At 43.1% G+C, this 11,397-nt stretch overlaps 1 protein-coding gene across 1 annotated transcript in view; it reads left to right on the forward strand.

The window, feature by feature from the left end:
• The first annotated feature begins 813 nt into the window (after nt 1–813).
• LOC119271922 (chaperone protein ClpB1-like) overlaps nt 814–11,397 on the forward strand; it is a 32,124-nt gene continuing 21,540 nt past the window's right edge. The window contains exons 1-3 of the mRNA XM_037553559.1: nt 814–819; nt 896–913; nt 972–1,359. Of these exons, the coding sequence (XP_037409456.1) occupies nt 814–819; nt 896–913; nt 972–1,359 (412 nt within the window). The remainder of the gene's footprint in view (nt 820–895; nt 914–971; nt 1,360–11,397) is intronic.

The raw sequence follows: 11,397 nt of genomic DNA on the forward strand, positions 1-11,397 counted from the left end.
CTCTCCCCTTCCATTTTGTATACCTATAAAAAAAAGTAATTCCCGTAGGAGTAACCTCACTCAAACCGGGCTTTGTGCAGCATCCGGTGGGCAGGACCAAAATAAAACAAAAAAACGGGAGGCCCAGTTGCGGCAGGGCCCACATGAGGAGCCCTAGTGCTTGAAGGCGTTAATTGGTGGGTCGGACTCGAGCGGCACCTGCCGGAGCGTAGGCGACCAGGGCTGCAGGCCAGCAGCCGAGGAGTGAGGGTTGGACAGGGACTCGAGCAGCGCCGGCCGGAGCGCACCAGGCAAGGTCTCTCTTCTTCTGCTTCCCCGAGTTGTATCTCTCTCTCTCTCTCTCTCTCTCTCTCTCTCTCTCTCTCTCTCTCTCTCTCTGCTGTCTCTGTATCTCAATTCTCAATTTCATTCAATATATAGATCGTGAGCACGGCGGCTCTAGGCCATCGGCGGGGCGGCGAACGGTGACTGGGATTCGAGTGCCGCCGGCCGAAGCGCGCCTGACCAGATCGAGCCGACGAGGGACTGAGGGCGGGGGTCGAGCAGCGGCGGAGGGGCGCCGCAGTGATCAGGCGGCGCGGAGGACTTGAGGAGAGGTAATAATTTTCTCCTGTCTTCTTACTTAAAAGGGGAACTTTTCCCCCGTTTGATGCCAAGTCCTGATTTTTGCTACTTCAGTTTAATCTCAATCAAGAGGAACAAGCATAATCGCATGGTGACTCCATATTTAAGCTAAAAGAAGAATTATCTTTCTTTCATTCTCTCAAAGTTAAATTTTTGCACTGGTTATCTTGATTAAGAAATATACCGTGTATGGCTGTATGCAATATGAAGTTTGATCATTTACAACAAGTCATCTCGATCATGAAGTAATGCAATCTTTTTCCTTGTTCAGATCAGGGCTTTTGGTCAGGTATGGGAAGGACCGGAACCTTCGATCCGCTGCTGGGGACCATGACTAAGGCACCCAGAGTCATATGTACAGGGTGTGGCGACAGATCGAACCTGTAGTCTGCCTTGGAGCAGCTGTTGGTCTCTGTTGGGCAGCTTGGAGCTACTACGCGCGCAAGTCATGTCTGCGCACCTACGGACGCTACATGAACGGCAACACAAGCGGCCCGGTGGTCGGCCGGGATGACGAGATCGACAGTGTCGTCTCCATTCTCTGCTGCAAGACCAAGAATTGTGTGGCACTCGTCGGAGCCCCAGGGGTGGGCAAGACGGCCATCGCCGAGGGCCTCGCGCAACGGATTGCTGCTGGGAAGGTCCCTGCCGAGCTTTCCAAGGCACGTGTCGTGGAGGTTGATCTGGGGGCCATGGTGGCCGGCACTGCACTGCGTGGTATGTTTGAAGAGAGAATTCCTTATTTAACACTCGCTTAAATTTTTGTGCCCTATTTAACACCGTAAAACCTTTTCTTCCTTATCTAACAACAATGTTAAAATTTGTTTCCTTTGTGACACTTCCGTCTATTTTGAGTATTAACCACTAGTAGAAAAAAGGGCTTTGGTCCAGGCCGGGTAAGCCCATTAATCCCGATTCAGTCCAGAACCGGGACCAATGGGTGCATTTATCCCGGTTCGTCCGTCTAAGGCATTAGTTCCGGTTCACCTGGGCCCTTTAGTCCCGGTTCGTGCCACGAACCGAGACTAAAGAGTGCGATGCCCATTAGTCCCGGTTGGTGGCACCAACCGGGACTAATAGGCATTGATGCATTAGTCTCGGTTCATGGCACGAACCGGGACTAAAGGTCACATTTTCAAACTCTCCCCCCCCTCCCCCCCTTGGACCACCTTTTCAGTTTTAAAAAAAACAAAAGAAAATGATGGAAATGTTAAAATAAATAAATAAAATAAGTTTTCCATGTGATATGTGGTCTAATTGTTGGGAAAATTTACAAATATGAATTTCGACTTTATTTTTATTTACAAAATCTCTCTGGAATTTATAAAATGGGCATAACTTTTACATACGAACTCGGATTAAAAAGTTTTTTATATGAAAAATCATCTACTCAAAAAGTTACATCCGATCTAAGGCTGAAGCATTGTGCTACCAAGATCAGACCTGATTACACGCCAGACGGGCCATATGCATAAGAGTTAAGAGTTAAGACACATGACCTGTATGTATGTACCTCAACAGCGATATACACGAACTTATCATATACATATTATTCCAAATCTGTTTAGTTGTCCAGCTGCTATTCTCAACTTGTATAATGGTATGATGTAGTTTGAACACCAATGCTGCAATTGGACGTATGGGCAAACATATGTACCAGTACTGGTTTGTTAACTGTTCTTCTGAATAAAATTACGTCAGAGAAAATGGAATGCATTTTAGAGTAACCCACACCACCTAGAAATCTAAAACTAAAAAGGAACTTGTATAAATAAAATGTATCAATATTGCATCTCCTTCCCCTTTTAAACAAACAAAGAAATGTAGCTGAAACCCCCAAATAAGCCAGGAGAAATCCACATCCTAATCACGTCCAGTGGCTAATGGTACTGTGCCCGTACGCACCATCGGCGTCCTCGCGGCGGCGCTTGCGGCTGGCGTCGGAGGCGGGCGCTACGACCTGTTTGCAAATTTGTAGAATCCTCAAATTTCAAAAGGAAAAAAAGTTATGCTCAAATTTCAGTTTTTTTAAATTTTCATTAAATCTGGTCAAACTATGGTCAAACTACTTATTCAAGAAGTATTAGTGTTACTAAATAATTATTCAAGAATATTAGTGTTATTAAATAATTATTTCAGTTTTTTTGAATTTTGGTCAAATCTGGTCAAACTATGGTCAAACTGTGGTCAAACAATGGTCAAACTACTTATTCAAGAAATATTAGTGTTACTAAAAAATTATTGTTTTTTTAGAACAATAGTTTCAAACTCAAACAGTGAAATGTGTGACTTCATGCTCAAGCTAAACTCCTGAGGATTAATAGGATTGACATCTTATTATTGTCAGGAAAATAACGAGTGCAGACTTGGAAACGAGGGAGAATAGAACCCGGAATTAAGCGTGCTCAGGCTGGGGGAGTGGGAGGATGGGTGACCGTCTGGGAAGTTAGATGATTTGGAATGATGAGGGGTGATTAGAGATTAAATTGAGCAGTGATGAGGGTGATTAGAGATTAGAGGTTAAAATAATTCAGAAATTTGAAAATTCAAAAAAATCAGAAAATTTCCTTTAGTACCGGTTGGTGTTACCAACCGGGACTAAAGGTGGACCGGCCATGTGGAGGGCCTTTAGTCCCGGTTCTGGTTTGAACCGGGACTAAAGGGTCAGGGCATTAGTACCGACCCTTTAGTCCCGGTTCAGGAACCGGGACTAAAGGCCCTTACGAACCGGACAACCGGCCCTTTTTCTACCAATGAACGGTGTTAAATGGCACATGAAAAGACGATCTTACCCCTAATGCAACTTGTGATCAAAATCATTCACATGGGGATCGATAACTTTTTTCCTGCTGTTAATTGCAAAACTGGGCAGAACTTTCCTTGTAAACATGCAATTCTGGACAATTTTTTATTTTAAAATTTAATTCAAAATTGGGCAGAACCTATGACACAATTCATATGTATATTGTTCAACACACACCTTTCAAATTTGCCAATGGCATGAGGCACTCCATATACATCCAGACTCACATCCAAGTACACATATATGACTCACATACATCATATGTATACATCATATTAGCAACCCAAAAGTGGCTCACATCATGCCCAGGTTCACATACATTACTAGTCCACACATACATCATACGTATACATCATATTAGCAACCCAAAAGTGACTCACATCATACCCAGGTTCACATACTACTCCAAGTCCACACATACATCATATTAGCAACCCAAAAGTGGCTCACATCATACCCAGGTTCACATACATTACTCCAAGTCCACACAACATGACATGAGCAGCAACAAAAGTGACATTAAGTGAAAAAAGTTCACAAGCTGAGCCGCCTTTTGCTTCTTGTGCCCATTGCAGGGCTAGTTGGGTAAGCTTTTTTGCTTCTAGTGCCCATTGCAGGGCTGTCAAATGGCACCATCGGATTGTTTTGATCCTTTTTAGCAAGCTCCATCTTCCTTGTGGCCCTTAAAATAACAACATGGCTGTCAAATTATTGTAGTGCATGTATGACAACAATACATATGGATATATTTGATACATGTATGGCAGCAAATAACAATATCAACCATGCATAATATGTGATATTAAAATCCAAAAATAGAAAAGGTCACCTTTTCCCCCCTTTTGCATTTTTCTTGTTTGTAGTCTCCAATGTTTGGTTATGCTTTCCCTTCTTCTTGGTTGTAGTTTCCAAGTTTTGGCCATGGATTACATGAATACATACAAATCGAACTCAGTTTTCGTTTGGCACAAATAAAAACTCAGTTATCATTTGGAACAAGCATTGGTGTAGAATCGGTAACCTTGGTGGAAAATACATAGCGGCTGCCGGCGCGTCATCACCTCTTGGCACAATGGATGACTCGGATATTTTAATAGTCTTCCTCCTCTTCTTTGGTGGTTCTCTACACGAGAAATGAGAAAGTAGTGAACATTCATAGGTGATTACAAAACAATAATGTAAGAAAGTAGTTAACATGCAATAGGAGAGTAGAATGGATGGTAGATTACCTCACAGCCATGAAAGCAGCAATGTCATCTTTGTTACCCTTCTTGCACTTATGCCAATGGTGCCCATATTCCTTGCGAATAGGGCACAAGTGCTGGCCACTTTTCCTTTTTTCTCACCACAACCCTTATGCCTCTCAGTTTGGGGCCGACCAGCTACAACTTTTAACAAGGGTGGATGCATGAAGAATCCATGGTTAGATTCAGGCCACTGGGTCTTGTCACACATAGCAGGGATTAGTTGGCCATAAGCTGCCCTAAACTTGTCAATGGAGTAATACGAGTCCACATAATTCTGTATATGTGCATTGACAAGTGATGTGATGAATGCTAGAGCATGCTTGCAAGGAAGGCCGGAAACTTGCCATTGTCTACAAGAACATGTGTTGCCATGCAAGTTGACGACAAACCTAAACCCGCTGCCTCCCAATTGAGTAACTTCAGCAACTTCTTCCGAGCTTTCTACCACCTCCAAGTTTAACTCTCTACTCTTTGCATTCAACTTCTTCATTATGTGGGGCAAAATTAATAAGCCAGCTAACTTCTTTGCTACTTTTCTCCTTCGATTCCACATGATCATAATCATCTGCCTAAGCTTGTCCATTAAGTCATCAAAGTTCAAGGATTTATGGTGCTTAATCCATTTATTGAAGCACTCTGCCAGGTTGTTGGTCACATAGTCCACCTTACAAATGGTTGAGAACTGACTCCTAGTCCACAACCTAGTGTGCCACTTCCTAAGATATGTAGTGCCACTGGCTTTGCTGTCTCCATTGCAACCCAATTTTTCTCAAATATATACTTGTTCCATGAGTAAGCAGCAGCCCAAAGATGGTCATCAAATACCTTTCCGTGATACTTTTTCTTGAAGTTTGACACCAAGTGAAACATGCATTCCCTATGTTCTACCTCTGGGAAAACTTCCTTTACCCCTGTCATCACGGCCTGCCCAGCATCAGTGCTTATGGCTAAACCCCTTGGCGACCCTATGGATGAAGGAAATATGCCCTAGAGGCAATAATAAAGTTATTATTTATTTCCTTATATCATGATAAATGTTTATTATTCATGCTAGAATTGTATTAACCGGAAACATAATACATGTGTGAATACATAGACAAACAGAGTATCACTAGTATGCCTCTACTTGACTAGCTCGTTGATAAAAGATGGTTATGTTTCCTAACCATAGACATGAGTTGTCATTTGATTAACGGGATCACATCATTAGGAGAATGATGTGATTGACTTGACCCATTTCGTTAGCTTAGCACTTGATCGTTTAGTTTGTTACTATTGCTTTCTTCATGACTTATACATGTTCCTATGACTATGAGATTATGCAACTCCCATTTACCGGAGGAACACTTTGTGTGCCACCGAACGTCACAACGTAACTGGGTGATTATAAAGGTGCTCTACAGGTGTCTCCGAAGGTACTTGTTGGGTTGGCGTATTTCGAGATTAGGATTTGTCACTCCGATTGTCGGAGAGGTATCTCTGGGCCCACTCGGTAATGCACATCACTATAAGCCTTGCAAGCATTGCAACTAATGAGTTAGTTGCGGGATGATGTGTTACGGAACGAGTAAAGAGACTTGCCGGTAACGAGATTGAACTAGGTATTGAGATACCGACGATCGAATCTCGGGCAAGTAACATACCGATGACAAAGGGAACAACGTATGTTGTTATGCGGTCTGACCGATAAAGATCTTCGTAGAATATGTGGGAGCCAATATGAGCATCCAGGTTTCGCTATTGGTTATTGACCGGAGACGTGTCTCGGTCATGTCTACATTGTTCTCGAACCCGTAGGGTCCGCACGCTTAAGGTTTCGATGACAGTTATATTATGAGTTTATGAGTTTTGATGTACCGAAGGAGTTCGGAGTCCCGGATGAGATCGGGGACATGACGAGGAGTCTCGAAATGGTCGAGACGTAAAGATCGATATATTGGACGACTATATTCGGACATCGGAAAGGTTCCGACTGATTCGGGTATTTTTCGGAATACCGGAGAGTTACAGGAATACGTATTGGGCCTTATTGGGCCATACGGGAAAGAAGGAAAAGGGCCTCAAGGGTGGCCGCACCCCTCCCCTTGGTCTGGTCCGAATTGGACTAGGGAAGGGGGCGCCCCCTTCCTTCCTTCTCCTTTTCCCTTCCTCTTTTCCTATTCCATATGGGAGGTGGAATCCTACTAGGACTAGGGAGTCCTAGTAGGACTCCACACTTGGCGCGCCCCCTCCTAGGGCCGGCCTCCTCCTCCCTTGCTCCTTTATATACGGGTGCAGGGGGGCACCCCAAAGACACAACAATTGATCATTGATCTCTTAGCCGTGTGCGGTGCCCCCTTCCACCATAATCCTCGATAATATTGTATCGATGTTTAGGCGAAGCCCTGCGACGGTAGAACATCAAGATCGTCACCACGCCGTCGTGCTGACAGAACTCTTCCCCAACATTCTGCTGGATCGTAGTCCGGGGATCGTCATCGAGCTGAACGTGTGCTAGAACTCGGAGGTGCCGTAGTTTCGGTGCTTGATCGGTCGGGCCGTGAAGACGTACAACTACATCAACCGCGTTGTGCTAACGCTTCCATTTTCGGTCTACGAGGGTACGTATACAACACTCTCCTCTCTCGTTGCTATGCATCACCATGATCTTGCATGTGCGTAGGATTTTTTTTGAAATTACTACGTTCGTCAACAGTGGTATCAGAGCCTGTTTTATGCGTAGATGTCATATGCACGAGTAGAACACAAGTGAGTTGTGGGCGATATAAGTCATACTGCTTACCAGCATGTCACACTTTGGTTCGAGGGTATTGTTGGATGAAGCGGCCCGGACCGATATTACGCGTACGCTTACGCGAGACTGGTTTTACCGCCGTGCTATGCACACAGGTGACTAGCGGGTGTCAATTTCTCCAACTTTAGTTGAACCGAGTGTGGCTACGCCCGGTCCTTGCGAAGGTTAAAACAACACTAACTTGACAAGCTATCGTTGTGGTTTTGATGCGTAGGTAAAAACGGTTCTTGCTCAGCCCATAGCAGCCACGTAAAACTTGCAACAACAAAGTAGATGACATCTAACTTGTTTTTGCAGGGCATGATGTGATGTGATATGGTCAAGACATGATGAGATATAAGTTATTGTATGAGATGATCATGTTTTGTTGAAGTTATCGGCAACTGGCAAAAGCCTTATGGTTGTCTCTCTATTGCATAAGATGCAAGCGCCAAATAATTGCTTTACTTTATCGCTATGCGATGGCAATAGTTGCAAGAGCAATAGTTGGCGAGATGGCCATGTGACGACACATTGATATAAATCAAGATGATGGAGATCATGGTGTCATGCCGGTGACGATGGAAATCATGACGATGCTTTGGAGATGGAGATCAAAGGCACAAGATGATGATGGCCATATCATGTCACATATTTTTGATTACATGTGATGTTTATCTTTTATACATCTTATTTTGCTTAGTTCGACGGTAGCTTTATAAGATGATCTCTCACTAATTATCAAGGTACCAGTGTTCTCCCTGAGTATGCACCGTTGCGAAAGTTCTTCGTGCTGAGACACCACGTGATGATCGGGTGTGATAGGCTCTACGTTCAAATACAACGGGTGCAAAACAGTTGCACACGCGGAATACTCAGGTTAAACTTGACGAGCCTAGCATATAACAGATATGGCCTCGGAACACGGAGACCGAAAGGTCGAGCGTGAATCATATAGTAGATATGATCAACATAGTGATGTTCACCATTGAAACTACTCCATCTCACGTGATGATCGGACTTGGTTTAGTTGATATGGATCACGTGATCACTTAGAGGATTAGAGGGATGTCTATCTAAGTGGGAGTTCTTAAGTAACATGATTAATTGAACTTTAATTTATCATGAACTTAGTCCTGGTAGTATTAGCATATCTATGTTGTAGATCAATAGCTCGCGTTTAGCTCCCTGTTTTATTTTTGATATGTTCCTAGAGAAAACTAAGTTGAAAGATGCTAGTAGCAATGATGCGGATTGGATCCGTGATCTGAGGTTTATCCTCATTGCTGCACAGAAGAATTATGTCCTTAATGCACCGCTAGGTGACAGACCTATTGCAGGAGCAGATGCAGACGTCATGAACGTTTGGCTAGCTCAATATGATGACTACTTAATAGTTTAGTGCACCATGCTTAACAGCTTAGAATCGGGACTTCAAAGACGTTTTGAACGTCATGGATCATATGGATGTTCCAGGAGTTGAAGTTAATATTTCAAGAAAATACCGAGTTGAGAGATATGAAGTCTCCAACAAGTTCTATAGCTAAAAGATGGAGGAGAATAGCTCAAGCAGTGAGCATGTGTTCAGATTGTCTGGGTACTACAATCGCTTGAATCAAGTGGGAGTTAATCTTCCAGATAAAATAGTGATTGACAGAATTCTCTAGTCACCATCACCAAGTTAGTAGAACTTCGTGATGAACTATAGTATGCAAGGGATGATGAAAACGATTCCTGAGCTTTTCATGATGATGAAATCGATGAAGGTAGAAATCAAGAAAGAGCATCAAGTGTTGATGATTAATAAGACACTAGTTTCAAGAAAAGGGCAATGGGAAAGAAAGGGAACTTCAAGAAGAACGGCAAGCAAGTTGCTGCTCAAGTGAAGAATCCCAAGTCTGGTCCTAAGCCTGAGACTAAGTGCTTCTACTGCAAAGGGACTGGTCACTGGAAGCGGAACTGCCCCAAGTATTTGGCGGATAAGAAGGATGGCAAAGTGAACAAAGGTATATTTGATATACAGATTATTGATGTGTATTTTACTAGTGTTCGTAGCAACCCCTCGGTATTTGATACTGGTTCAGTTGCTAAGAGTAGTAACTCGAAACGGGAGTTGCAGAATGAACATAGACTAGTTAAGGGTGAAGTGACGATGTGTGTTGGAAGTGGTTCCAAGATTGATATGATCATCATCACACACTCCCTATACTTTTGGGATTAGTGTTGAACCTAAATAAATGTTATTTGGTGTTTGCATTGAGCGTGAATATGATTTGATCATGTTTATTGCAATACGGTTATTCATTTAAGTAAGAGAATAAATTTTTGTTCTATTTACATGAATAAAACCTTATATGGTTACACACCCAGTGAAAATGGTTTGTTGGATCTCGATCGTGGTGATATACATTTTCATAATATTGATGCCAAAAGATGCAAAGTTAATAATGATAGTGCAACTTATTTGTGGCACTGCCGTTTAGGTCATATTGGTGTAAAGCGCATGAAGAAAATCCATGCTAATGGACTTTTGGAATCACTTGATTATGAATCATTTGATGCTTGTGAACCATGCCTCATGGGCAAGATGACTAAGACTCCGTTCTCCGGAACAATGGAGCGAGCAGCAGATTTGTTGGAAATTATACATACTAATGTATGTGGTCCCATGAATATTGAGGCTCGCGGCAGATATCATTATTTTCTGATCTTCATAGATGATTTGAGCAGATATGAGTATATCTACTTAATGAAACACAAGTCTGAAACATTTGAAAAGTTCAAAGAATTTCATAGTGAAGTAGAGAATCATCGTAACAAGAAAATAAAAGTTTCTATGATATGATCGCAGAAGTAAAATATTTGAGTTACGAGTTTGGCCTTCAGTTAAAAACAATGTGAAATAGTTTCACTACTCATGCCATCTGGAACACCACAACATAATGGTGTGTCCGAACGTCATAACCGTACTTTATTAGATATGGTGCGATCTATGATGTCTCTTACCGATCTACCACTATCGTTTTGGGGTTATGCATTAGAGACAGCTGCATTCACGTTAAATAGGGCACCATCTAAATCCGTTGAGACGACACCGAAGAAACCTAAGCTGTCGTTTCTTAAAGTTTGAGGTTGCAATGCTTATGTGAACCATGATAAGCTCTAACCCAAATCGGAGAAGTGCGTCTTCATAGGATACCCAAAAGAAAATGTTGGGTACACCTTCTATCACAGATCCGAAGGCAATATATTCGTTGCTTTGAATGGATTCTTTCTAGAAAAGGAGTTTCTCTCGAAAAAAGTGAGTGAGAGGAAAGTAGAACTTGATGAGGTGTCAGGACCCCGACTCGATGTCACATCGATCTAGCCGGTAACACCTCATATCACTTTGCGGCCTCACGCACGGTATCCTCACGGGTGTCGCCTTACCTTTGCCCGGGACCGTTTGCGCCTTTTGGCTCACGTATATGATAGTGTCGCTAGCATCCATATGATAAAGAGCCCGGGCTGACATGACTAGTCGTAAACCCAAAGTGGCACAGACTTACAGGGACATGCATTCATGACCCAGCTTCGAACGTGTCGGTCATCAGCAAGTGGGTCCGGGCTGTAGCACTGGGCTAGCAGGACTCCGGTAAACCGGGCTGTAGCGGGCTAACAGGACTCCGGTACTCAAAGCGTGACATTTCCCCGAAGGGACGGACACAGGAACGAAGAAGGACACATGCCGGCCAGCCTAAGTGTTCCAGAGCAGTAGCAAGCTACCATGGCTCAGCGGTAACACTAGGAGACATTTCCCGGTAAGAGAGGCTACTAAAGATAAACAACTAGATAGTCAGATCCCACACATACCAAGCATTTCAATCATACACACAATATGCTCGATATGTGCAAATACAACGAAGCATCACAACATGACTCTATGACACAAGTACTTTATTTAAGGCTCA

Source organism: Triticum dicoccoides, chromosome 3A (assembly GCF_002162155.2).
Source record: "Triticum dicoccoides isolate Atlit2015 ecotype Zavitan chromosome 3A, WEW_v2.0, whole genome shotgun sequence".
Taxonomy (NCBI): domain Eukaryota; kingdom Viridiplantae; phylum Streptophyta; class Magnoliopsida; order Poales; family Poaceae; genus Triticum; species Triticum dicoccoides.